Source organism: Cyrtonyx montezumae, unplaced genomic scaffold, assembly GCF_038088225.1.
Source record: "Cyrtonyx montezumae isolate F1298 unplaced genomic scaffold, pur_monq_1.0 scaffold_16, whole genome shotgun sequence".
NCBI classification, from domain to species: domain Eukaryota; kingdom Metazoa; phylum Chordata; class Aves; order Galliformes; family Odontophoridae; genus Cyrtonyx; species Cyrtonyx montezumae.
In genome coordinates, this window is record NW_027071892.1 from 11,208,254 (window position 1) to 11,236,233 (window position 27,980).

General features: G+C 53.4%; 2 protein-coding genes across 3 annotated transcripts in view; one reads left to right on the plus strand and one right to left on the minus strand.

Annotated features, from left to right (window-relative positions):
* TMEM11 (transmembrane protein 11) overlaps positions 1–27,980 on the minus strand; it is a 377,196-nt gene that overhangs the window by 61,899 nt on the left and 287,317 nt on the right. The gene's annotated exons all lie outside the window — the stretch shown is intronic.
* KCNJ12 (potassium inwardly rectifying channel subfamily J member 12) lies at positions 216–26,371 on the plus strand. Of its 2 annotated transcripts, XM_065732820.1 has the most exons (3): positions 216–605; positions 752–883; positions 22,667–26,371. In XM_065732820.1, exon 3 carries the CDS (start codon positions 22,825–22,827, stop codon positions 24,112–24,114), a length of 1,290 nt encoding a protein of 429 aa, XP_065588892.1. In that variant the 5' UTR covers positions 216–605; positions 752–883; positions 22,667–22,824; the 3' UTR covers positions 24,115–26,371. The 2 variants fall into 2 exon arrangements, with proteins under 2 accessions (XP_065588892.1, XP_065588893.1); XM_065732821.1 differs by lacking the exon at positions 216–605 and having other exon boundaries at positions 726–883.

Here is a 27,980-nt window from a genome sequence, read left to right on the forward strand (position 1 = left end):
GAGGAAGAAGAAGGGCCGAAGGACTCGGGCGAAGCAGCCATTAGGAAAGTGCTGATGCAGAGGTTCACTTGTGTCTACGGGCAGAGTTGGAGGAGTTGCTGTTCGCGGACAAAGGCAGTAGGAGGGAGTGGAGCTTTGTAGAAGCCAGAGCCTGTCTCGCTGGGTGTCTGCGTTTCATTCCCTGTCAAGCTGCTGGGGAAAAGCAGGGGAGCGCCGAGCTGCAGCGCTGCTCAGGATCAGATAGCGAGGAAACCAATAGCAGAGGGGGAAAAAAAAAAATAATTAAAATAAAAAAATCAACAAACCACCAAGCCAGTGAGCCACCCACCCCGCACGCTGGGGCTGAGGCAGGCACGTCCCTGCCAACTCCACAGCAGAGAAGTCGTCCCTCCCCGGGCAGGAGCGGAGTTGAGCCCGAAGGATATTTGATGACACTTTGGCAGCGATGGGCCCCCCAGCATCTTCCAGAGCCCATTTGAGGGTGAAGGCTCTGAGAGCGCAGAGGGAGTTTGAAGCTAAATGCACCTGAGTCTGGATCTGTTGGCTGCTGGGATTTATCTCTTTCATTTTTTCTCTCCGGGGGGAAACCAAACCAACAAAAAAAGGTGATATATTTTTTCAAACTCCCTCTTTTTTTTTTTTTTTTTTCCTTTTTCTTTTTTCTTTTTTCTTTCCTCCTCCTTTTGGAAGAAGATCTTTTTTATTATTTTTATTTTTATTTTATTTTATTTTTGGATGGTCGCAATGGAAGGGTTGGGTCTGTGCCTGAGAAGCAGCCGCCGAATGCCAGCGCTGGGAGAACGCGGCGCGGACGCGGGGTCCCCGGCCAGCTAACTCCGCAGGACCCGCACCCCGGGGCCGGGGGGGCTGGATGCAGTGAAAGGTAAGTGCTGGCCGCCAGCTGCTGCGCTCCCGGAGCTCCGATCCCGACTCGGAGATGAAAACAGCAGTCTCATAGTGAGTCAATCACTTCCACCTCTCTCAGCCCTCACGGAGGAACAATAACGCGGGGAAGTTTTGCGGCAGCAGCATCACCGGTCAAGTTCCCACCTTCGCCCCCAGTCCTACGTGTGGCCATGCCCGGGTTGGTTTGGGGGAAAGGAAGAGGTGCCCGTGTCAATGCTGCGGCCCCCCCCCACCCCCACCCAGTGCCACAGGGTGAGGATTTCTGCTGCCTTTTGGGGAGTGCTGGTGCCACGCTCACCCTCCTCCCCCTCGCCCCCCCAGGGGCAGCTCACCTTCTCAGCCCAAACTTTTGCACAGCGGCTTTTTGGGAGACGTCCGTGTGGGGCTGTGCCCTGTGCGTGTCCATGCCCGTGTGTGATCCTCGTTCCTGGGGAGCTGGGGGGGCTCGAAGCAAACTGCAAAGCGCAGGGAGAAAGCGAAGCCCGGCGCCGGCAGCAGCAGGATTGCATCACTGTAACTGTATCGGCACCGAGCGAGCCAGGCTGGGAAAATCGTCCAGAAAATGAGCTGTGCTGAAGTGCCTCAGTGAGCAGCACCTGCACGCCTTTCTGGGTGCATGAGGCTGTTTGTATTTTTAGAAGTCTCTCTTAATTATAGAGCAAGGATTGGGAGGGAGAAAATGGTGTGTATTTAGCAGCATTCATCCCCGGGCAGTTTTGCAGAGCACACAGTCACCAAACGGGGGTTCTTCTCCCCCCGCCCCTGCGGTTCAGAACCACCTGTTTTGCGGTGGTGTCGGCGAATGAGGGTTTGATTTTTGCATTCTCGTTCTTAGAAAGCACAGCTAGGACTTGGTTTGCGTGCGCCGTTCACCTCTGCTGTTGGGAAAGCTGTGACACAATCCCGGAGCAGCGAGTGTGGGGTGGCTTTACCTGCGGGGTTGATCCATCCCTGGGTATTGTGCCCATGGTGAGAGCTTTGCAGTGGGCAGAAGGATGGGAAGTGCCTCCTGACCCCAAATCGGAACATGGGGACCTTATCGGGGTGGCTTCAATGGGGACAGGGACCCCGTGTGCCCCACGGGCACTGAAGGATGGGGTTGAGGCACAGCTCGCTGCAAAATCAGCACCAGCTCCTCCGAGCTCCTTCCCCTCGTCCCCTGCTCTGCGCTGCAAAACTTTCCACGTCCTTTTGTTCTGAACAGCAGGTGAGGTTCCCTTTGTGCAGGCACAAAGCGACAAAGCTGCCAGAAAATAATGAAAACAAGCCTGGGGAAAAACAATATATATATATATATATATATATACACACACACACACACACACACATATGAAAGAAGAATCCCTGCCTGCTTCTTTCAGGCCTGGAATAAGGCTGAGCACTCCCCTGTGCTCCCAATAAGCAGCTGCTGCTCTCCAGCGGATGCCTTAAGGGCCACTTTCCAACTCACCCCTCTGGTCTGTGACTGCTGGCGTTGTTTCTGCTGTACTTTCCCCAAAATGAGTCTTTCCCTATGAATGGAAAGTGGATTTTTGGGAGCCCTGAGGTGACCCCACCGGGGCTGGGTGCTGGTGGCACAATGCGGGTGCTCTGGGTGATGCTCGGGGCACAGCTGCAGCTTGGGGACAGCACGGAGATCCCTGTCCTTCTGCAGGGGAACTTAGGAGAGATTATGTAGGGAATGGCACTGTGAGCTTCAAGACAGCATTTTCTCCTCAGTGGGAGTCAGGATTGAGTGCCTCACCCAACCTCATTGAGGAGGAAATAGGATGGGTGAGTGGCTCTGTGTCTCTGGAAGGCCCAGGAAGGCTGTGTCACTGTATGTGTGGGGGGGACGAGTCTGTCCCCCTCCACACTGGGCTGGGGCACGTGGCACACAGCTGCCTTATGTAAGACCCATCCTGCTCCAGCACTGATGTTTCTGTGGGGCCTTGGGCACCTCCCTGAGCTCCGAGCCCATTTTGGGGTCCTGATGGGTGTGGGCACCATTACATCACCATGAAGGTAGCATAAACCCCCCCAGCACTGGCCAGAGGGACTGGGGGGAGACAGGTGCAGCATGCTTGGGGCTTTGCTGTGTCTTCTGCTGAGTTTCTGCTGCAGTTCTGCTGGAGTTTGCAGCCCCAGGAGGTGACATGGGGACTTCACCCCACTTCTGGGCTCTTCAACCCCTCTCAGCTCACAGCCATCTGCGATTGTGATCTCCACATTTGTGATGTGAGTGAGGAGAGAGGGTAAAACAGCCCAGTTTCACCTATTCACTATGTTACTAACCCACTGTGAAGGAGTGTTCCCCAAGCACGGGAACAGCATCTGGAGAAGGACTCCGTTCTCCATCCCACATCATGACCCTATCCATCCACCCACCCCATGGGTGAAATGCATCCCAGCATAGAGGGAGCTGTCAGCTCCACTGCAGATTCAAGCTTGGGTGGGGGCAAGGAGAAAGGTGGGACTGGGGGCTGCAGGGTGCTGGGGTGGCCCCACAGCTCTGGCCGTGTGCCTGTCACCCCATGGGGACATGCCCTGCTGTTAACTGCTCCACTTCCCAGCTCACTCCCTCGCTCCCAGCTTGCAGGAGTGCCAGTGGGCGATGGATTTTTTTGCAGAGCTCTTTCAGATTCCCCCGTTGGACTTTTGAAGCATCTGGTATCACTATCTCAGCGTCATTATGAATTAATTAACATTAATTCCTCGTTCTGGTAGCTCCTATTGCCAGGAGCCTTAGCCTGAGATATTATTTTTCCCTCCCCCTAAATGGAAGCGGACAGATCCAGACTGCTCCTGGTGGAAAGTAAGGAGGAGGACACATGGCTGGGGGACATGGGGTCCCTTGTCACTGTCCCCATCTTGCATGACAAGTGCTGCTGGGGCTGTCCCACAGGGAAAGAATTCCCCAGTTAGCTCTACAAAACCCCAGTCCTGACTCCCCATATTGTGCTGGAGGCCCCAGGGATGTGGACCCCAGGGATGATAATGCCAAGGATAGTGCCCATAGGGATGCTGACCCTAGGGATGTCCCCTGGGATGCAGGCTGCAGGTGTGCTGTGCCCACAGATGCTGAGCCAGGGATGCTGCACTCAGAGTTGCTGGGATGCAGATGTAGCTGTAACAGGTGGAAGCAGGCTGGGAGTGAGGCCGGGCTCCTGTGTCCTGGCTGATGTTCATCCTGCACCCTGTCTCGCCTCAAGAGAGATGCAACTCAGGAGCCTTAGCCCACCAGCTCTGTCCCCTGCTGTCATTCGTGTGTTCATGGCCAAGAGATGCAGAGGGGCTCAGTGGGATATGTGCACATTGCCCACCACCCCCTTCCCACTCCTTACCCTGCAGTGACACAACCCTTGTGCACACCTATCCCCAAACTGTTGTTCACTGCCACCACTGTCTGCCCCATGGCAGGGCCACAGCCACCCCAGGCCCACCCCAAGCCCCTCTGCACCCTTTGCAGCGCAGACAAAGTTGGCAGTGGTCTCCACAAGCCCTGGCTCTGAGGTGGGCTGATGATTGCACCCCCGGGTGGGCTGGGGGACAAACCCCGTTGTCCTACATCCCCGGAGCAGCTCAGGCTTACGTAACGGCCGTGCTGCAGTCTGCTCTGCTCAGCTGCCAGTGCCACCGGCAGAGCTGCAGCACAGCCCGCGTCCCTGGATCGGTGCTTTTGGGGGAGGGAGGGGGATGATCCGGGCCCTAAGGGTGGGCAGCAGCTCTAGGGAACGGGTGGCAGGACTGGGTGGGTGGGCAGCTTCATCTTGTGACCTAGGAAGGTGAAATCCCCCCAGGTGGCAGCACCCTGAGAAAGAAGGGGACAGGGAGGGGGTGAGAGGAGAGACCCTGTCCCAGTGTGAGGTGCTGGGTGTGGGGTCAGAAAGGGTGGGCAGGGGTCTGCTGGTACCCGTGCTCACTTCTGTACCTTCATCAGAGAGCAAATCCCCATTATGTAGGTGGGGAAACTGAGGCAGTCTGTGAGCAGTGTGATGACACTTCCCATAGTAAGGAGGAGCAGGTACCAGAGTCCTCCTGGATGGGGACATAGGACATTGCCAGCCCCCAGCATACCCTGGAGATGCCCTGCTGCAGGCTGAGTTCTGCTTGGGTCAGGGAGCTGCTGGCAATATTGTGCAGCATCTTTGCAGCAAGATGCAGCCCTGGGGCTTGCTGCATGTGCCATGACCTGGGGACATGGGGACAGGAAGATGGTGGAGACAGCAGGTTGGCCACAGCTCATTTCCTGCCCTCAGTTTCTGGGAGTTGCCTTGGGGCCAGGAGCCATGGGTGCCACCTTTGGGAACAGCTGACAGGGAGGACGGGAGGTTGATCTAGGCTGGAAAGATGAGAATGACACCAGTGCAAAAACCATGATGTCACCCACCAGTGTCCCCTCGGGGGTCACCTGTGACACCCCATAGTTACTGAGTCCATGTAGTGACTGTCCCCTGCCCCTTCTGCTGTGTCTCAGTGTCTGGGCAGGATGGTCCTCAGGCATCATCTGGAGCTGCCACTCACTGTCCCTCTTGGCTGTGTGGCACAGGGACCCCACGCCTCGAAGCAGCAGGAACAAGGGCTCCTGTGATCAAATCCCTTCTGCCTGGACTGGGAAAAGCATTGCTTTGTCCTCACTGCAAAGGCCTTTGGTTCCCTTTTAGGACGTGCCTGGAAATGAGCCACTAAAATAAATGCCAGGAAAAATAAGTCTTGGGTAGCAGCTACCCCCTTCGTGTCAGTTTTGGTCTTCACAAAAGTGGCTCTCTCATCTTGGGGAGCACTTTTGGGACCTCCTGGTGCTCTGTGTGCTGGGCTGAGAATGCCCTCCAACTCATCACACTCAGGGCCAGCTAATCTCCATCTGACAGCACGTCATCCTTCCCTCCACGCGGAGTGCTGCGATGACAACGTATTTAAAGGGGCTGATGAATTAAGTGCATCTTACAAATGCATCAGATATTAAAATTCCCATGTAATTACAGTGCAATGGATTATGTGTGGTGCTGAAGGGGAAGCAATTCAGTGCAGCAATAGAATTACAGTTACAGAGGAGAGGCAGTGTAATTGGGTGCAGCTCCGCTCCCATGGTGGAGCAGGGCTGGCTGGGAGCTGCTGGGGAAGCGATGCTGGTACTGGCACTGAGAGCTTGTCTGACTGGCCCTAAAGGGTTAAAGGAGGCAAGGGACTGATCTCTGCAGAGGGACAGGAGGGGACTTTGCCTCCCTGGGCTGGCATGAACCAGATGGGGCTGGATGCTGGGGCTGTGTCCACTGCTTGCCCCCATCCCACTGCTCTCACTGCTCTGCGTGCACACACATATGGTCCTGAGCAACACAGCAGCCAGCAGCCAGTGCCTGAGCAGTCTGAAGAAGAGAGAAACTGATTTTTCCCTTCCCCTTCCCTTCTCTTTGCCTTGACACCCCTTTGCCAATCCTTCTTGGGTACTTTCCTCTCCAGGGGCCACCTCTGTGTCACAGAGACCCAAAAATACAGAGGAATGAGCACGTGAGCAGCTGACTTCCAAACAGTGAAATGTGTGCAGTGACATTACAGGTGGCATTACAGGTGACAGTTCCCTCCTAGTTTGGGGCATGCATGGATTCCAGGAGGACAGGGACTTCAGATGCCACAGCCCTGCAGTGCACTCCCTGTCATCCCAAAATCTCCTGTCCTCAGAGGGTTCCAACCTTTAGAGGGTCAGATACAGTGAGCATGATCCCCTTGCCACTACTGGAGCTGGAACAAAGCCTTTTGTGCAGCAAGCAGTTATTTTTTTGCTGTTAATTATATGGAGCAATGCCACCACCAGACAAATAAGCACTGCTGTCCCAGGCTGTAATGAGGGTGCGGAGCAAGCGGGGCACAGCAGCACACAAACAGGAGGGCTCAGGGATGTGTTGGGGGGTTACATGCTCCCTGCATCCACCTCGAGGCACCCACACATCGACACCCTTGGCAAGCACCCACTAAAACCCTGTGAGCATCCCACAACCTGTGAGCATCCTCCTCCTCCTCCCCAGAAGCACCATGCCCCCCTGTTCGCCGCGGGGCTCCTGCCCGCGCTCTGTCTCTAATTAGTGAAAGCTGGCAATGTGCACCGTTCTCCTAGTCATTAATTATTATTAATTATTTGTTATGCAAATAAAGTTGAAGAGCCTAGTGCTGGAGGCGGCACAAATGAAAACAGCCCCGGCTCCACTTTATGTAACCGCTGCCGGGTGGGCACTGCACGGCCCATGGGGACACATCAGTGGTGTCGGCTGTGATGGGTGCGATGGGGAAATCAGAGCTTTGTGGGGGTCCTGGGGGAGGACGGAGGTGGAGCTCACAGGTGTGGAGGGGGAAAAGTGTTGGCCGAAGTGGGGTGTTGCAGGCAGAGGGGGCTCCTGCTGAGGAGCTGCGAAGGGAACCGAGAAAAATGGGAAATTAAAGAGAGGAAAGAATTAATAAGGATCTCAGCTCGACCACAATGGATTTGTGTCAAGAGAGCCGATACCACACGCTCTCTAATGCCCGTCCTCAGAGGCCCTCGGGAAGAAGTGGGGTTTGGGCGCTGCTCAGGAGAAATTTTGGTGAATGTGAGCACATTTCAGAGCTGTGCTTGCTCTCCGCCCCAGCTGCCAGCAGCTCCGTGCCCAGCTCCAGCCCTGGCCGGGCTCCTATGCATCAGCAATGCTGTGAGCAGCGTCCTGGCAGAACACAGATTTGGGGGGAGAAATTTTGCACAGCCTTTAGCTTTTTACTGGGTACTGCTTTGGGGACAGGGCCATGACTGAAATGCTGGGCAGCTCTGTTCTGCGTAGTTAAGAGATGACTGTGCAGTGTCCCCCAGTGTGCTGAACACAACCTACATGCTCATAAAAACCCTATAATGTAAGCTGTCTTGTGCCATGTGTGAAGCACACATGCGGGTTACCTTTACATCCCTTCCCATTCCCTGGTGTCATTTGATTGTCAGGAATCACTCCATAAGCTTCAGTCGTGTTCTTCCTCCATCCCGGGGTGCTCATCCTGTTTCCTTAGGGGTATTTCAAGGCAGGGAAGGCAGAGGCTTTGCCCAAGCCATACTCAGAGCTGTGACCAACGTGAGGACTTGCAGAGATTCCCTGCCTGCCTTCTGGGTGCTGGTGCATGCTTGCAGCACAGCCGTACGTGGAGCTGAAGGATGCTCCTGGCCTCGAGCGGGGCTGGGGATCAGACATGGCAGCAGAGCACAGCAGGAAGGAAGCACTCCACGAGGACGCAGCCAGCACCGCGTGCACGTCCTTACATATGTGCTATTTTCAGCATGTCGGGGAGCAGGCCAAGTTCTCCAACAGATTGAGATGGGAGCTGAAATCCTCCTCTCCTCCTCCCCCTGCCCAGCACCTGCTGCCCGCAGGCATGGCGAGTCCATGCCGGGCACCTCAGCCACTAACTCGTTATTCACGTCAGGAATGCTCCCAGCACTGCTGCTGCCAAACCCCACGTTGCAATGAGGCTGAGGACAGGGCATCCTTCCCCACTTCTCCATTTGGGCAGCAGTATGAGCATCCCCCAGACACTCCAACAGGGCCACACATCATCTCTTGTCTTTACCTTTGCACACTTCTGCATGCTACCATCTGCCCACTCCTCACTTTTTCCCTAGCAGAAAAAATCCCTCCTTCCACCCCATCCTATTTCCCCCAATCTTTCCTTCCCCTGACCCATCTCTCCCTGTACTGCCGTGACCCTTCCCCAGCACAGTTGTTTTCATGGCCGTGCCCTCGCCCTGCTTGAAATGCAGGAAGAAACCCATGTGCAACATGCTGCCATGGCACCCTGTAATCATTCTGTCAGCCAAAAAGCACTTTTGTCAAAGCCCCACAGGCAAACCACGAGGGGACAGGCTGGGGAGAGGCACCTGACACCATGGTGCCTGTGCTTTTCTTGCCTCCTTTTTAGTCCTGGATTTTGCTTTATGAGTGGGGTGAGCACTGGGTTTTCCTCTCCTTCCCACTTCTGGATCCTTTGGTGGAAGGAAAGGGATGAGGAAAATGTGGCAGAATAGGGACAGATGGAGAAGGTGCATCACCACTAGCTGGGTTCACTCGACAAAGTGCAATTGCTCAATAGAAGAAGAGAGCAGAGACACTGGGAATTTCCTGTGGGGCCCAACAGAGTGCCAGGCTCGGCCACCTGGTATGGCCTCAGTGTGTCCCTGTCCCCTTCTGGATGCTGTGGGGGAAGAAGTGTCCCCTCTTTTCCCTGTATGTGACTGCTCTCAGGGCTTTCTCCAGTGGGAGGTTCACGAGATCCTTCTGCTCTGTCCCCAAAGCTCACAAAGAGGGGACATGGGGGTGAGTTGTTTTTGAAGGGCTGCTCCATAGCCTTTCCACTAATGAAGGGAAGCCCAGGGCAGGCTGCTGTGGAAAGTCATCCTGCTGGCATCTTCCTTCTGTTTCAGCAATGGTTTGGGGTGCAGATAGGCAGTTCAGTGTCCGGGCATTGTGTCTGTTCTCCATGCTTGGGTTGGCAGCTCCGGCAGGGAATCGATCATCCATAAGGTGAAGCAGTCACGGATTAACAAAGCTGTGGTTGTTAACTCAGTACTTGCATTTCACAGCCTTTTTCTCTCTTCCTTTATCATCTTTTTGGGTTTGCACTCTGGGCGCACTCCCGGGCAGGATTTGTGAAGGACGTGAGCACTGCTGTTCTCATAAAGCAGCGCTCGGACACAGAAAGATACCCAAAAGCTCACTTGTGAATCTCACTTGCCTAATTAGGATACCAGGAAAGACTCATCCATCCTTCCACATCCAGCTTGTCCTCAGCTGCCCACGTGAAATTCGGGCCATCAAACACCACAGCCACCATCGCAGCACGGTGCTCCCGGCCGGAGACAGGTCCTTAAATCATCCCTGAGCACCAGGGAAATTGCAGACAGCTCGAGAGCAGAAAATGAAAAGGCAAAACATTGTTCCTGGAGTTTTCTCCCTGGATTATTTGCTCAGCTTTAATAATAAGTTACACACAAGCAGAACTGGAGCGGCTCAGCTGACTTTGCTGGGGGAAAGCAGCCAAGGGGATGTTGCAGAGCAGTACCTGGCGCCTGGCTCTGCTGGAAGCCTTTGGGGTCGGGGACAGAAGAGCTGGGACAGGAGGAAGAAATAACCCCTCTGCAGTGCAGTTGGGTCGCTTGAGTGTCTGCAACAGAGCGGATGAGGGGGCTGGCATTGGAGCTTTCCATTCATTTTTCTGGAGGTGGAGGGGAAAGCAACTATGGGGCTGGTCCCGCTCTGCTGGTCCCATCTCTCCGGGCAGCAGCTCTGGTCCGTGCTCCCTTTGCTATTCCAGGCTGTTCTGGCTAAATGCAGCTTGGTCAGGATGAATCACGCCAGCGCTGCCGGTGGTGACCCTCTGGCCACCATGCTTGCTGAGCCTCTGCAATTCCCCGTTTATCAGTAAAAAATGAGAAGTTGCTTTTTCTGCCTTTTCTTTTTTTCCCTCCAGGATCACAGATTGCAAATAATGACAGCCTGAAGCACAGGCTATTTCACAGCCCGCTGGCATTTTGGGATGGGATCGCTGCGTGTTCGGGGACAATGACACCATGAACCATCCGTAATGGCACGGTCCATTAATTTAAGACTCCCCTTTCTCTTTGTTACCTCCTTAACGAAGCAGAGCCAAGGCTTTGCCATGCTGGGCCGGATCCTGCTCACTGCTGCCATAATGGATCCCAATGTCTATGGTGCACAATGTGGGGCAGCATGGAGCATGAGAGCTATAGCTGGACCCATCTCCTGGATGCACTGATTTCTATGTGCTGCTTTCCCTCCCAGTTTCATGTCATGGGCACTGCTCCCTGCCATCCTCTCCCCCACCCTCCCCATGAGCCCACTGCCTGTGTTTTGGGAACCAAAGAGCTCCTTCCCAGCGCAGGAACCATCAGCACTCTGCCCAGGGGGAAAGCACAGGTGGAAAACTTCCTGGAGGAACAATTTGCTGTGGAAGCAATGCTGAGCTGGGCTGACATGGCACCTTCCAGGGCAGCAATTGGGAGCACACTGCGGCAACCTACCCCACTCACTTGTAGCTTGGTGCTGCAGCAAAACACAAAATGATGGGCAAGAGGTTAAACCACTGATCCTTTATCCTCTGCACGGGAATGGGACTTGATTTGGGAATTTCTGGTAGTAGCCAAGCATTGTTTTCCACCTGCTTCTCCCTTGGGAACCCTGAGGAGTGTGCTGGTCTCTGACCCTGCACAAAACCAGGGAGGTATCTGTGCACTGGGAGCACTGCATCTGTCCAACTGCAGGACCAAGCAACCTTTCCCCTATATTGCAAGCATGGTTTTTTGTTACTGTTGTTGTTGAGGGTTTTTTTTTTTCGTTTTAAAATAAAGTAAAAGCAACAACCAAAGTCAGTAGGTGCGCTGCCATCTGTGCCTGCAGCATGGCACAGTGGGGGGGAGCAGACAGCCCTCAGAGCAACGAGGTGGATGGCTCAGATGGGTGCTATGAGCCTTCCTCCTCCTCCTCAGGGAGGAATGTCCTGCGTCTCCTGGGGTCTCTCTCTTTGGAAGCTTTGATCTTTTTTCCAATGGCAGCTCTCCAGCCCCAGCAGCAGTGCGGCTTGGATATTTTCCTCCCTTCTGATCTTGGTGTGAAGGAGGGTTGGGAATCTGTCCTGCAGTCCTGCCTGGAGCAGATGGACAGACAAACGGATGGGGACAGTGAGTTGCCAGTTCATTTTCCTCCATGGGGTTTCAGAAAGTGATGGGCTGATGGATTTTGTGCCTCAGGGGGGCAATTTCCCTGGCAGCATCCAAGTTGTATCACCTCTTCACTTGGCTCTGTGACGACAGTGTTGATTTGAATTCTTCCAACTTAAGGCTGATTTAAATGATGGTGAAGTTGGGGGGGTGGCACGTGGGAGTAGAGCACTGAGCGCTATTCTTTTTTGGTTGTCATATGCCTCCATAAAGACTTCTGCCTTGGGGATTTGCATAGATCCGCGGTCCAGATTGTGCTGCAAAGCCCACCAGTGGTCGGCAGAGCTATGGCAACGGCTCCTGAGTCGTGAAAAAAGTTGACAGGTGTTTGTGAGTCTCGTGCTGTGGCCATTTCTCTCACCTGGAGGGGCAATGAGAGCTTGCTCCCCACTGATGACCCATAGCACTCTCCATTCTGTAGCGCAGGGGGGAAGCCCAGTGACCGAAAGCACTTTCTTCCACTGTGCCTTCATGAACTATCAGTGTTTGGGTGATGACCTCATGGAGAGGAGGCTGCAGAGCTGCCCTCCTACCAGCAAAACCGTGGGAGGCAGAAGGGGGTGAGCTTGCAAATGTCCCAGCCACGAGCAAAGCTTAATTTGGCGGTTGTAATCGCTGAGGACACGCACATCTGTAGGGAAGCAGGCTCCCTTCCTCGCAGCGCTCCCAGAAGGGCTTGTTTGTTTAATTTTATCTCGTGGAGAAAATTATAAAAGGAAAAAAAAAAAAAAGGAATTCACTCACAACCAACCACTCCATGGTTTTGCTCAGCTGCAGCACCAAGTGCTCCAGCAGAGCCTGGAGAGCGGTGGGGGGCGAAGCCCTCACCCAACGCAGGTATTTGTGTTGGGGAATTGGGCACTCGGTGTGACAGCAGAGCAGGATGTCCCCAGTACTGGATGTCCCTGCTCCTGCTGGCACATGCTGCCCTCCTGCATGGTACTGCATTAGAAGTGCTGACCATGGCCATCCCCAAAGCTGCAGGAGTATGGATATCATGCTCACCACTCTGTTCAGAAGGCACTGTGATGTCCTGTGCCCCCTCCCAGGGGGCAGAGCCCTATGCCCAGACCACTGCATCCATAAAAAGGGGACAACTTCACCCTGTGGTAGTTTGGGGGAGGACAGGGTCCCACCGAGGGGCCCAGCCCAGCAGCCCAGCCTGATGGGTACCAGCAATGAGCTTTGTGGTGGAGCAGGAGTAAGTCCTGTCACACCTGGGGGTGAAAAACTGAGGATTTTGTGAAGGTTGGTGCTTTGCAGGGCAAAACCTTGCCATAGGTATGGCTGGGCAGTGCTGGTGTGGCTGGGTGATGTGGGAACTCTTGCACTCTGGTTTCAACTCATTTTCTTTGCTGTCATTAGCTGTCATTAGCTTGAATTTCCAAGGGAGCCTGTGCTCAGCATCAGATGATGACATCCTTTAATTTAGCAAATGCAAAAATGGGACCTTTTCCAACCAGAACAATTAGAAAAGTCCTGTTCCACTCCCATCCATGGCACGGGATGCTGGCCAGGCATCACCCCACTCCCCTTCTGTAGTGCAGACCGCCCACTATCATCCCACCAGGGTGTCCCCCATTCTCACCATTCCCACTCACTCTTCCAAGCAGCAAATCACACCACGAAGGGCTGGATGTTGGGTGGGATCTCATATGGGGGCAAAGGGGCTGTGCCCCCCTCTGCTGCCTCCCAGTACCACTGCGATCCTGTCCCAGCACGGATGCCCCTTTGCCCTGCCAAGGCCCTTCTCTACTGCTGGGTTTGCGTACAACGGTGCGTGTTCCCCCTAAGCTGCTTAATGAGGGTTAAGAGGCTAACGGGCTTATTACCAGCAATTATTTCCATAGCCCTGCAGGTGTCCCTGAAAACAGCAAGGCCCTGTGGCTGGGAGCATCCCGCTGGCATCGCCGCCAGCCTGTCACGGTGCTGAGCTTTTTTATCCTTTTTTTGTTCCCTACCAAAATCCAGGCTGTATCTTCGGTTGGAGGGCAGGAGGAGGTTGGGGGTGTGTGTGTGCAGTCCCTATAGAAGGCTCCCCCACCCCAGTCCCTTTTGGTGTGCTATGAGAGCAGCTCTGCAGCATCCCTGTGCCGGCGGTCTCCTGGAGACGGCCGCGGTGGGTTGCCACAGCGACGGAGCTGCGCTTAGCATCCTCCCGACTGCGCTGCTGGGCCCAAGTTGGGCAAGGGACGAATACCCCAAGGAAGGCTGGGTACCTTGCCAGCAGTGGGATGGGGAAACTGAGGCATGTCCGACCGGTGGAGGTGAAGGAAGAGGTTTTGGAAGATGTCATTGGCTGCAAAGAGGCAAAAAATAGCGGGGATGGGGTCGGTATGGATACGTGGAGTTGGTGGGGGGGAGGATCAGTGTTCAGTGGGGGCAGTGCTGGGGCAGCATTTCGGCATAAAGGTCACCCTGCTCCCAGCCAAAGTCCAGACATCTCACCCCGCTGCCCCCAACTGACTGCCATGTCACGAATGTCCCACTGGGGCTGGGGACCAGCAAGGTCACGGTGGTGGCACAGGTTCATATGCCCTCCCTCCCCCGCCTTGGGGATGTGCTGCGGTGAAAGAGAAGAGTTTAAAGCCCTTCGGAGTAGTGGTCCTGGTACCCCCTCCAGCACTGCCACAGAGGTCTCCCCACCCCAGGGAGCCTATAATTATAAATGACAGCAGTGGAGGGCAAGAGGAGGTTATGTAACTTTGGCGTTTGGAAAATTCTTTCTGCTCCCTTATCGGTTTTATAAATACCTCCAGCTCGGCCCCGCCAGGCTGGGGGAAGGCGGTGGCATGGGCTGGTCCCTGCGCTGTGCCCATCCAGCCACTGTGCCCCAGTTCCTATGGACAGGCACATCTCTGCTGCCATGCAAGCAGAGGGCTCCTTGCTGCTGGTGTGAGCACTGGGGGATCAATGCTTTTCAGCCCCAGGAGCATAGGAAGGTGGATTTTCTTCTATGCCTGGGAAAAGCATGAAGGTGTTCTTTGTGTAATGGCCATCACTGAGGTGTGGATTCTAAGAACCATTCTCCCACTGCCACCCTCGACACCTCCCAGCTCTTCATCCTTCAGGCTGCTCCTTCACATCCCCACCCTCAGGCTGTGCATGTGTTGGCAGAACACGTCCTCCTCCCCCAGGTCCCCTGACACAGCCCACCCTAGGGGTGCTCAGCCCCAAGCATCACCGCTGCCCCCACGGAGGTCGGGAGCCCTCTGCTCATGGGCATTTTACATTTACGCCGATGCAAAGTTACCTCCCCGCGGGGTGATGGAGGGCAGTCGGGGCCACATCAATACGCCGTTGTGTAACTGTGCGTGGCTGCTCGCTGGGGTCACGTCACCACATCCCCCCCGCTGCGATGCCACCGGCCTGGCTGCTGCCCCAGCTGCAGGACACCCACTGCGTGACATCTCCAAGAGATGTCGGTGGGTGCAGCCGGGATCCTTGGGGTTAGGTAGGCTGTTCTGACGTGTCGCTGCGTTTGCCCCTAAAACCTTCCTGTTTGATTTCACTTGCTGGGGGAGCGATGCCCTGCACCTTGCAGAGCTGTGTGTGCACGCACAGCAGTGCACGGTCTCACCAACATCAGTTTGTTTATTGTAGGGTCTCCCAACAACACATGTGGATGTGGTTTTCGTAGGGTTGTCTGAACAGTACTCTGGCTTTCTGTTTCTTGCTTATGTGATCGTGCAGTGTGAGTAACATCTGAATAGTGACCTGGGCTTGCGTGCTCCCAGCATGGCAGATGCTGACATTGGGCAGAGCTTTGACGTCTTACTGCCCGGGGCCACCGGGCTGGTACCCATGGGCAGGGAATGAGGGGGATTAATGCAGCTGCTGATCCCTAATGGCTCAGGAGCCGGGGAGCAGTGAGCCTCCCCAGTGTTATGCAACTCTTGCACTAAATCTTCCTCGCATCTGATAAAGATGCTCTGTTGTGCCCCAAATACTGTGCCTTGCCTGGGTATTGAGGTTTGGGGTCCTTCCTGCAGTTTGGGGATGCCCAGCAGTGGGAAGGGCAGAAAGGTGGCACTGCTCAGCGTTGTGTCCTGCCCAAGTCACCAGGAAGGAGAGCTCCACTGGTGGGAACGGCACCGTAAGGGGAACCTTCTGAGGATGTGAAGGAAACTGAGCGAGGGGAAAGATGGGAACAGCCATGCTGTGCCTCTTTCATCTTGAAGATATCAGGCAACATCGTGTGTGTTTATCAGCCCCAGTGGAAGAGGAGGGTGATTTTCCTTCCTCCCCTGAGAAAGGCTTGGAGATGTTTTTGGGGGCATGGCAATCATTAAATCACAGTCCTGCCTTGGGCCACCGCTCACCTTGCCCCAGTCTGGGGTCCGATTCCTCAGGCTTAAATCTGTTGCATCCTTCATACTGCTCCTTCCCCTCCTGAAAACCTCTTCAATCCCTTTCAAGCTGCTCCTCTCCCTCTCCCCTGAGACTCGCTGCATCCTGGGCACGTTCCCACCGAAATATCTCAGGCTTTCTATCACCGAAGACTCCCACATTGCTCCACTCCCTCTCGCTAGCAATCGCCCCGAAGGTGAGCGTCCCCTTTGCTGCCGCCGGCTCCCCACGGCCGCGGCCGAGGTGCCAGATCCTGGACATATAGGGAAGAGGAGCAGCTGTAATCTGAGCTTGCAGCAATTAGCTGGGAGCGCGGCGAAGTCCCCGCCGGCCGCCGCGTTGGGCTCAGCATCTGCGTCGTGCTCGGCTGCTCGTGCTGTCACCGTGGGGTAAGTAGGGCCCGGAGAGTGGCCTGTCCTTCCCCGTGTCCCCATCTTCTTGGGCTCAAGGAGTGTGGTTTGTGCTCTGCTGGCAATGTGATACTGAGGGGTGTTGGAAATGTGGTCACTCCTAGGGTGGAAATTGCAGTTTTGTCCCAGCTGGGATAGGAGCTGGGGTGACGGAGATGGGCTCTGCTTTCAACCAGGGGGTGAGGAATTGCTGGTGCTTATAGCTGGAGCAGGAATGCTTGGGTGGAGGATACTTATGGGAGAGTGGCCGTGTCTGGTTTGTGGCAGTTCATAGCAAAGACTTGCTCATGTCTCCTTTCCATTTGCACAAGTGACTTGACCATCCCTGACCTGCTCTTGGAGCACGGAAAGGTGCAGGTTTCCCACTGGGAATCCGATGCCAAGCAGCTCAAAGTTGTTCTCCCTGCATGGCAGCAGCTCTACCACTGTGGCTGGCAGACCCATTGCGCCCGGTGGGACAGTCATGGCACCTTCCCTTGGCCCCTTCCAGTGGTACTTTCCCCATGGCACCTTCCTCAGCACTCTGTGTTCAGGATGAACATTTCCTGGGCACAGATTCTGTCCATGCAGATTTCTCTCAAGCTGGAGATAGATTCTGAATTGATTTGAGTTGGGTGAGATCATGGGAAAACCCATCTTGGGTTTTCTCTTTATGGGATTTGAAAGAGACTTTGATGTGAGCCTGAGCCAGACCCTATGGCACAGGCAGTACTGCACGGTGTGGTGGCTCTTAAGATAGTTCATGCCCAGAACAGCCTGGATGGGTGGCACCAGCAGTTCCTGCATGACCACTTGATGCGGCAGAGCCCATCAGCACTGCATCCCATCTTCTTCTGCCAGTGATAGAAATCTGCTTGAAGGAGTTTTCCCTTCTGGTCCCATTGCTTCCTATCTTCCCATGGTGCTTTTTAGCAGCCAGGCAATCCTCCCAGGCCAGGACAGGAGGGTCAGTGCTGTCCCTCCAAACCTCTCGGCGTGGGCTGGATGAGAACATATCATCCTCCGATGGGAACCCACGTCACCATCAGGTCCCTGGGCAATTACACAGCCATGGCACGGGACAGGCAGAACTGGGGCTGGATGATTTTGGCCACGCCGTCATGTGTCCCTGGTCCCACTGGCTCACACAGTGCCCTGGCGAGGAGCCGGGCACGTATCTCAATTTGGGGACAGTGGCACGTGCTGGGCACACGGGATGGGCGGCGGGCACGTGGCAAAGGGGAGTGGATGGGGCGGGTGTGGAGACACCCCAAGGTCATCTATCCAAAAACACATTCTGGCTTATGGTGTCCAGGGAGGATTTTTTTTTTTTTGGAGGATGGAGGCCACTGTGGTTCTGAACCAGGCACCTTCATCACTGCTGTCCTAGCTCAAGGGGCTCGGGGGGCAGCCCCATTGTGGCTGAGCACATGCTGCGGGATCAGACCCCTGCAGGAGACATTGTGAAGGATGCAGGGTGCAGAGCAGGGCTGGGGGCTTGGTGGGCATGAGCTGGCTGGGAAACATCCCCTCCCCCTGGCTAAATCCCTTCCCTGGCGCAGGACAGTAGGTTACGGGACTTGAGCAGAGGTTGGATTTAAGGAGATTACAACTTCTCCCCCAGGATAATCTAGAAATTCAATTAAAACTCTCTGTCTCTCTCCTGGGCTGCAGCAGGGCCACGGGGCACCCTGCACCCCACAGCCATGGCTGGGGAGCGATGGGGAGACCCCCCTGGGCTCGTGCCAGGTAAGGGCTGACCCCTCACCCCATGGCTTTCCCGGGGGGGGATTTACCAGGGAGGGAATTAATCCCAGGATGAAGTAAGGGGTGCAGGGGAGGAGGGCTGTGGGACCCCAAGGATTTGGGTGGGGGTGCAGCCATCCGTATGCATCTCATGGGGTTTCAGGTGTCCTTCAATTCTTGTCGATCCTGCCAAAGCCTTCAGCAACCTCCCCCACCCCCCCCAGCTTGCCCTCATCCTCACCCCTTGCTGTGCCCCTTGCTATCCAGCACTGCGGATGTGAGCAGAGACAAACAGCTGAAATATTCCGAGCGATGGGATTTCAGACCCAGCAGGGTGGCTGCAAACTGGGGTTGACCACGGGTGCTGTGGCATTTCCTGACCCCCCCCCCCCCCCCTTCATGCTACAGCAAGGCACTCCCAGGGCCCCTCCTTATGGGTATAGGTACCACAGGGTGCCCTGGTCCCACCATGTCCTCGTGCCTCAGTTTCCCTCCTGCGTGCACCATTTGGTCTTGCTGACAGCGACGTGTCAGCTGCTTGCTGGCACTAGTGAAGATGGTGAGAGAGGTGTTATTTCCCCACCTTGTCCCTGCTGAAACCGGGCAGATATTTCTCATTAGGAATGCGCCGTTGTAGGAGATCTGCCCGTCCTCCCTGTCAGCACAGGGGGCCATTTATCTTCAGGACTTTGTCAGGGCCTGGCCCGCCTCGCGTCAGCCCTGAATTAATTGGAAGTGCGCAGAGATGGGATGGCGGCGGGGCGAATGATTCAGGCGGAATCATCCTCTCCCCCAGACTGAGACTGGACTCTGCAGGGGAACCCCACGACCCCTCAATTTTACAGATTCCCGGGGCTGGGTTTCCCCATCGGGACGCCTGCTCCACGCTGACATTACCGCCCCGCTGCTGGGACATGAAGGGCATCGCTGTGGGAGATAAGGACGTTATCTCCTGCCGCAGGGCAGGCAGCAGCGCCCGGAGTGACCTCCTTGTGCCGTCCCATCTGCTCGCGGACTGTCACCTCTGCTGTGCCAGGGGGACCCGCGCGCCCCGGCTGCTCCTCGGGGTAAGGAGTGATGCTAAATCCCAGCGGCTCACTCAGTTCCCTGTAGCCAACTCCTCCCGGCGCGCTCGCTGTTCGTTGCTGTAACGTTTTGGCCCCTTGTAAGAAAAATAAATAAAATTAGCAGTGCTCTTGGCGGGTTGCTCGAGACGCTCGGGCTCTGCGGGGAGCGGCTCTGCGGTGGCAGCCGGGTGGCTGCAGGAGTCGTTGTCTCTGATGTCAGCTAACGAGCTGGCGTCGGCCGTCGCAGTACAGAGCCCGCGGGTAGCTGGGGGCTGCCCCCTCCTGCTATTGGGGTACAGGAATCCCGTTGGGGTTCCTCTGCGTTAACGCTCCGCATTGTGTGTTGGGGACGGAGCTCGCGGGTTCTGTTAAGTTGTGAGTTTCTTCTCAGGCTGGGATGCTCCGGCAGTCTCGATGCGGTCACAGCAGCAGCGTGGGTCTTCAGTGTTCAAATTGAAAGCAAATTCGGTTTTCAGCGAATGCTGTGTTTCAAAACAAAACTGTGCTAAATAAAAGTGCGAGCTGTGAGCGAGCTCGTGCTCCCGAGCGCAGCCCCGCTGCGCTGCTCTGTGCGGCTGCAGTTACCCCGCAGCTCCGCTGCTGGCCCCGGGGCTGGAGCTGCTCCCGGCCGTGGGTTTGTGCCCTCCCCAACTCCCCTCCCCCCCCTTCCCCCCGCGATGCTTTGATCCCATGTCTTGGTGGGGGGCTATGGGGATTGGCAGTTCCACAAGAGCTCATCTGGTCTGGAAAAAGTTGGATGTCGCGACATTGCTTGCAGCACAGGGTGTCCCATAAATACGGTTGAGGAGAAACGCTGTGGGATGTGGGGTATGGGAGGGGGGGAGAGGGAAGGAAGGGAGGAGAGGGTGAGAGAGAGAGAAAGAAGAGGAAGGAAGTAGTTAAGAATGAAAGAGAGAAGGAATGAAAAGAAACAAAAGAAAGGGAAGGAAGGAGGGAAGGAAGGGATGAAGGAAATGAAAGAAAGAAAGAAAGAAAGAAAGAAAGAAAGAAAGAAAGAAAGAAAGAAAGAAAGAAAGAAAGAAAGAAAGAAAGAAAGAAAGAAAGAAAGAAAGAAAGAAAGAAAGAAAGAAAGAAAGAAAGAAAGAAAGAAAGAAAGAAAGAAAGAAAGAAAGAAAGAAAGAAAGAAAGAAAGAAAGAAAGAAAGAAAGAAAGAAAGAAAGAAAGAAGATGAAGTAAAAAAAAGAAAAAAAAAGAAAAAATGAGAAAAAAATAGAGAAGTAGGGAAGGAGGGAAAGAAGAAAGATAGGAAGGAAAGGAGAGGACAGGAAGAAAGCGGGGAAAGGAAGGATCAGGAGAGGAAGCAAGAAGGGGGGACGGGCAGTGGGGGGGCAGTGGCAGTGACAGCCCCATGCCTGTAGAGCATCACCGGGCTGAAGCAGTGCCTCCCCACCACCCAGGCATGTCTTCCCCCCCAGCACCACTAATCCAGACCCAGCTAATCCTCTCACAGGTCACCGGGAGCTCATTGCATTTTGTCCACTGCTCAAATGCGTCTAGAATTAATTAAAAAAAAAAACAAAAAACAAAAAACAAAAACAAACAAACAAAAAAAAAAAACAACAGAAAAACAAGAACAACAAAAAAAAGCAACAGTAAATTCACCCCGTGGCAAAAGCACGTGGCTTGTTGCTCAGGGTGTTCATATGGGGCTGTGGGGCAAGCTGGGGGGTGATGGAGGGCAGGCAGCCTGGTGTGTGTCCAAATGCTTAGTTGCATAAAAAAGGAGGAGAGAAAGCCTATGTGGATGTAGGCAGTGTGGTCAGGAGGAGGATGTGGGCTGGGGACCAGGCTGACTGAGCCACCTGCTCAGTCCTTTTAGCTTACAGTGTCCACAGAGTGGTAAATATTAACTGTCAAAAGGAATTGTTAATAATAACCATCAGTATTAACTCTTAATTTCTATTTTCCTCTTTCCATGGCTGAGCATCCCCAGCAGTGCTGAGTTTTACTTCCAGAGCCATTGCTCTGTTTGCTCAATGAGGTGTGTGTGAATGGGGTGTTTGAAAAATCAGCTTTGGGTTTAAAAATGCTCATCTGGACAGCAGCAGGTGGATAAAAAGGACTTGGTGTACAAGATGCAGGCACGCATCAATCCATTACCAGATCCTAGGAAGTATGGGCGGTTTGTTAATTTTCCTGCTGGGCTTCTTCAGTGATCCTCAAGTTTCAGGATGGATTTAGGGAGAATTTATGTAAATGGAAAGCCAGCAGATCGCTGCTATCCGGGCTGATGCAGCCCGAGGCAGGCAGTGCCTGGCAATGCTCCCTGGTGCTGGCAGTGATGCTGGGCTGGCCGCCCAGCCCAGCCTGCGTGTAATGGAAAGGGTGTGCTTGTCCCTGCCTGTCCCCAGGGCTCTTGCTGATTGCAGGGATCGAGCGCATCGATCAGGCCAGCGGGTACAAAACAGAGCACACAGCCGTGAGCCAGGCACCTCTGGACTGTGGGAGTGGGGGTCTCAGAAGGGCACTGCTGGCAGCAAGGTGTCATCTCTCTTGACACATCCCACTGCATTAAATAATAGGGTTAAAGATGGCAGGGGTAGTTTGGGAGCTACCTCTTTGGGGTGTTTGGGATGCAGCTTCTCTGTAATTGCTTTTGTAGCATGATGTGCCCCCCTGTTGCCATCCCAAGAGGTGCTAAGGGATAGCAGGATATGGCTGGCTCCCCACACCATGGGACAAGTGCGAGTCCCTGACCCTGCCACTAGGCCATTCAGATGGGATCAAACCATCTCCTTGTTCCCCAGCAGCACTTCTTATTTCCTAAGACTCAGCCATCAAACCCTATCTGTGACCATAGATGGCTCCATGTCCCAGTGGACAGATTGGGAAAATTTTTCCCCAGGACATCTGCGCAGAGCGAGTGCCTTCCTGGGGCGATCTCCAACCAGCTGCACATTGGCTGTGTCCTCTCCCACCCCTGGGCCAGGGAATGGAGGTTATATCCACATCTCTCTGTGTTTTCCCTCGACCCTAGAAGAGCTGGTGCTCAGGAGGTCGGGTGTCTGCTGCTGTGATGTGCTGGGCAGCGGTCCATCTGGCATGGGCGATGTGAACTGATGGAGCCGCTTTCAAGCATACCTTTATTAATATCTCTGAGGAAGGAGAGCAGCTTGGCCTCTCTGCTCTGGCCTCTCCAGCAACCTGACCCTGCTCTGACAGCAGAACTCACGAGGAATGCGAAGGGAAATGGTATTAAGAGAATCCAGTGCAGTCCAAGCTTTCTCATCTGCTGGTGTTGTTGATGTTTCCAGAAATGCTATGTCTCCCAGCAAGTTTAGCAGTGCAAAAGGACAAAATTTAAGACGTCTTCCTTCTTAACATGTGGTTTTGGGGAACAGCCTTACCATAGAAGTGAGGGAAAGGCAATGAGGGAGGTCTTCACCCAGCATGCAGGACACCACCTGATGGATCCCATTTTTGCCGTGCGAGCTAATGGCCCTGTCTTTGTTTTCTCGTTGCAGAGCCTCTCACGGGACACTCGTGGTGACGTGGCTGCCAAGACGTGGAAGCGTGGGACTTCTCTTCCACCACACCAGAATCTGGGGGGTGGGCAGGGGTGGGCCAGGGGGACCCTGGGAGTCACAAGACCCTTCCACTTCACTGTGGACTTGGCTCAGGGATGACCGCAGGCAGGGTCAACCCTTACAGCATCGTGTCCTCCGAGGAAGACGGACTGAGGTTGACCACCATGCCAGGGATTAACGGCTTTGGCAATGGGAAAATCCACACCAGGAGGAAATGCAGGAACAGGTTTGTAAAGAAGAACGGTCAGTGCAATGTGGAGTTCACCAACATGGATGACAAGCCACAGAGGTACATTGCAGACATGTTCACCACGTGCGTTGACATCCGTTGGAGGTATATGCTTTTGCTCTTCTCCCTGGCATTTCTGGTATCCTGGTTATTGTTTGGGCTGATTTTCTGGCTAATTGCACTCATTCATGGAGATCTAGAAAACCCAGGTGGAGATGATACCTTCAAGCCTTGCGTTCTGCAGGTCAATGGCTTTGTGGCTGCTTTTCTGTTCTCCATCGAGACCCAAACGACTATCGGTTATGGCTTCCGCTGTGTGACAGAGGAGTGCCCGCTCGCAGTCTTCATGGTGGTGGTTCAGTCCATCGTGGGGTGTATAATTGACTCTTTCATGATTGGTGCAATAATGGCAAAGATGGCCAGGCCCAAAAAAAGGGCCCAGACGTTACTTTTCAGCCATAACGCAGTAGTGGCAATGAGAGATGGCAAACTCTGCCTGATGTGGAGAGTTGGGAACCTCCGGAAAAGCCACATAGTAGAAGCCCATGTACGAGCTCAATTAATTAAGCCCAGAATCACAGAAGAAGGGGAGTACATCCCACTCGACCAAATAGACATCGACGTGGGGTTTGATAAAGGCTTGGACCGTATCTTCTTAGTGTCCCCCATTACCATTCTCCACGAGATCAATGAGGACAGCCCGCTGTTTGGGATCAGCCGCCAGGACTTGGAGACTGATGATTTTGAGATTGTGGTCATCCTCGAAGGCATGGTAGAAGCCACTGCAATGACAACACAAGCTCGGAGCTCCTACCTGGCCAGCGAGATCCTGTGGGGTCACCGCTTTGAGCCCGTCTTGTTTGAGGAGAAAAATCAATACAAAGTAGACTATTCCCACTTCCACAAAACTTACGAGGTCCCATCCACGCCCCGCTGCAGCGCCAAGGACTTGGTGGAGAACAAATTCCTGCTACCCAGCACCAACTCCTTCTGCTACGAGAACGAGCTGGCCTTCATGAGCCGTGATGAGGATGAGGAGGATGATGACAGTAGGGGTTTGGACGACCTGAGCCCAGACAACAGACATGAGTTTGACCGGCTTCAGGCAACGATAGCATTGGATCAGAGGTCATACCGGAGGGAGTCAGAAATATGACTCTTGGTCTTCTTACTGACTTTTCCGAGGGTATTTTTTTTCCTCCTCTAATCTCTTCCCCTACAACCCGCTCAAATTATGCAGAACAATGCAAGTGCCATAGGAATGCTTGAGAAATTAGTCTTGTTCCTAGTTTTCAGTTTCATCGCAATAACCACTGAGCGGTCTGCAGGAGGGGACGGGGCAGGCACAGCACTCCCCATACCCTGGGGGATGGGGGGATCCCGGGGCACGCGTGTCCCGTACTGGCTGCAGGGCTGGGCTCTCCCCATGGGGAAAGTGCGAGCGTCTTCTTGGAGCCGAGATCCAAATAGAGGAAATATCAGGAAACAAACCTTTATCTTTCTTTTTTCTTTTTTTTTTAACTGAGCTGCAACAGAACAAAATTTACTCCTTCCGTCAGGCAGTATGATTCAGTTGCACAAGAATGACACTTGAAATACCATGCAACATTAGTGTACTTTTTAATTTGGGGAAAGGAAGGGGGAGGGAAGCGAGAGGGTTTTTAATTTTTTTCAGCATAACCTTTGGGAGACTGTTTACCAAAATAATAATAACAATAATACTAATATTAGTAATAATAATAATATTAAATCTGAAAGAAATGATTTGGTATTTTTTAAAACTGAGCAAAGGAATGAATAAGCCACTGGGCTCTCTTGAGTGGTGTCTTGCTGGGTAGATGCAGGAGCTCAAAGCCAAGGCAGCATCTGATTTTGGGGTGGATTTTTTTTCCACTGGCACTGCTTCATAGGCAGAAAACAGATGTAAGTGGCTGCAGGTCCGTGGCAGTGAAAGCGAGTAGTGTAATTACCAGCAAAGTAGCTAATAAGGAAAAGCCAGACTGCTGTAGAGAGAACCCTTGTAAACACAATAATTAGCCACATTCTGGAAATATTGATCTTCAGGGTGGAAATTGGGCCTGGGGCGTCAGCTGCTGAAGTGCTGCGTCTCCAGCGGGGAATTCATAACTTCCACCAAGAACTAGGATGAAAAAATGAAAAGCACAAGAGGCAGATTGGAAAGCTCTCAAATTCAGGTATTTTCCCATTCCAATGTGGTATTTTCTCCTTCAAAAAACCTTTTGAAATGTGGAAATCAAGGTGAAATGTGTCTTACTGGGTTGCATCTCACGTAGCCCGGAAGCAGGATGTGGGCAATGTCCATGCCGCCTCTGCTGGGCTGGGATTTATGAATTCCCCATTCACTGGAGAGTCCTGTTTGGAGGCGGATTCTTATCCAAAACCAACAGATGCCAGTTGGGAAACCCACCGTGTCCTGCACATCACTCCGTCCCCATGTCCCAGCCTTGAGGTGGATCGTGCCTTAGAGATGCAAACTCACGCGCGCTCATCCCACGCCCATCCCACCCCATTCCCATTGCTCTGTCTCACCACCTGCTGCCCTTTGGGCTGGTCTTGTTTGCACGCTGGTTTGCCTTTTACTATCATAGAATCATAGGATCATTAAGGTTGGAAAAGACCACTAAGATTGCCAAGTCCAACCATCAACCCATCCACCACCATGCCACCAAAACAGGTCCCTACTATGCCAAGAGGCAAACTGTGCCGTGCATGGGAAGCCTTCTCTCCCTTCGCAAGGAGGGAAGTTGAGAAGATGTAGCTTACTGCTGAGTATGGCTCCCTGTGCTGGAGAAAGGGCTAGGGGCCTGCACCCAGCTTCAGCTATAAGGGCTCGGGAGAGGGGTCTGCACCAGTACTTCAGCTCCGTGGGCTACTTCCCTCTCTCCATCCCACAACAGGCAGGCCATGTCCATGCATTACAGCCCAGTCTAAATGCCAGCAGCACAGGCAGGATTTGTCCTCAGCCCTCAGCCCCATCTCATTTTTGCAGAGACTGTCCCAAATAGGGCTGTACCCAAAACTGGGGACATGCTGGGACATGCCATTGGGCACCGTCCACAACTTTTGTCTTTCCAATGAAGTGACACATTGCCATCCCATCACTGATCCCTTTGCACCAACGGGGATGGTTTTGCCCCCCGTGTTTTGCCCCACAGCATCCAGGGGGGTGGGCAGGGCAACGGGGAGGGGGCAGAGAGATTTTGTGTGCGCACTACTTATTTATTTTTTTAAAGAAATGCTTTTAAGTGGTTTTAGGTTCTTTTGAATAAATAATAACTCTATTAAAAGGTGCACATCTTGCTGCTGTAGGATTCTCAGAGGGTTAATTTCTTTATAAATATATATATCTTACGGTAAATATTTGTACAAAAAAGAAAAAGAAAAAAAAATAAGAGAAATAGAGATGTCTTTAAGTAAATTATTGCTTTTAAAGGAACTTATATGATTGTACAGTGTTACCTGGGAGAGTAGAATAATATATACAGAAGTATTTTTAAACTACTGCATAGGGAGGTGGGGGGGGGTGAGCCCTAAGAGGCCAATTTGTGGCTCTCCTTGACTCGTGTTGATATGTCCCCTCCCCAAACCCCACTGTGAGGCCCTAGCTCTGGCAAGTCAATGTATCGGTATGGTACAGTCCTTGTTCCAGACATGGGTGCACTGGTACATGGTGTCAGATGTTATTTTTGCCTATTGTGAGTGCTCAGAGCTCCTGGTTACTTCACGACCACCAAGGAGTGCAGTGGAGGCTGCCCAGGCTGGTGGTTTTATTACATGTGTTGTGAAAAAGAACTGGGAAAGAATGGCAACAAAAAGCCCCAACGTGGTGGTTGCTCCGAGGAGTGGCTGAAATGCATTGGGATGCGCTCAGGGTCTGGGTTCTGTTGTGAAGACCCCAGCAGGGCTGCTCAGAGCTGAGATGGAGGGCCCCTGAGCCAACCCTGGTTGAGACCATAGGATATGGCTGGCATTACACCGATCCTTGGAGGATGGAGGGGGGCAAGAAAGGCACAGCCCCACTCACCCACCTGGCAGCATCCCACACTACATGCCCATAGCCCCCAGCAGCCCTGGGTCGATGTGAGTGCTGGGTCCTCATAACCCAATGGAGTGCTCTTCTCTGTCGTTAGGGCAGGGACAATCAGTGAGTGCTTCACCTCCCGCGATGCGGTGCCTCCTCAACCTTCAATCCTTTTGTAGGAAGTGAATCCAGAGCCACCTTTTCTATCTTTAATAAGGCGGAACAGACACTTTTTATTTTTAAACCCTCCTGCTCTTTTCCTCTCTTTGTGTGCTGACAACCAAAAGAACCCATCAACCCCACTCCATTGCCCCATTTCTGTGCTTGAGTGCGTGGCCGGATCCTGCTCTGCCACCCCCCCAATTCAGGGATGCTGCCACAGGGGATGGGCGCAGGGCTGGGTCTGGACATCCTCCAGCTGTGCACATCTGTCCCGCTGCCCCTGTTCCCAGGGTGGGTACCACCTCAGAAAAGTCCCATTTTCACTCCTCCACCCCCAAAACACGCACCTCAGGGCTCCCTCAGGCTCTGCCCCATGTAATGTGGGGACCGAGGTTGGCCCCCAGTTTGGCAACTGGGAGTACTGGTTTCCCAGGGGTAAAAGGCAGCAGCAGTTCGCTGGGGCCACAGTGACGTGCAGCGGTAGCGAAGTGATGGATGCAATGAAAGTCTCTGTACCTTCTCCACCTCCAGTGTTTCTCTGTCTCATTGCACATATATTTGAGATATATGTGACAATGTATATATATATTTGTAAAATGTATTTCAAATGACAAAAAAAGAAAAACAACAAACAAAAAAATGAAAAACAACTGGCCAATTTTATGTTATTTTAAATATATTATATATATTATATATAAGAGTCTCCAAAAGATATAAATAGAATAGAGAAAATAATATAAATATGTAATAAATGTATTTTGATCTATTTAAAATATCTTGCGTTGTGCTGTATATTTCAAAGACCATAGAGAAATGTC

Excerpts from the sequence above, each read along its gene's own strand:
- KCNJ12 (XM_065732820.1), top strand. The coding sequence starts at position 22,825 with ATGACCGCAGGCAGGGTCAACCCTTACAGCATCGTGTCCTCCGAGGAA.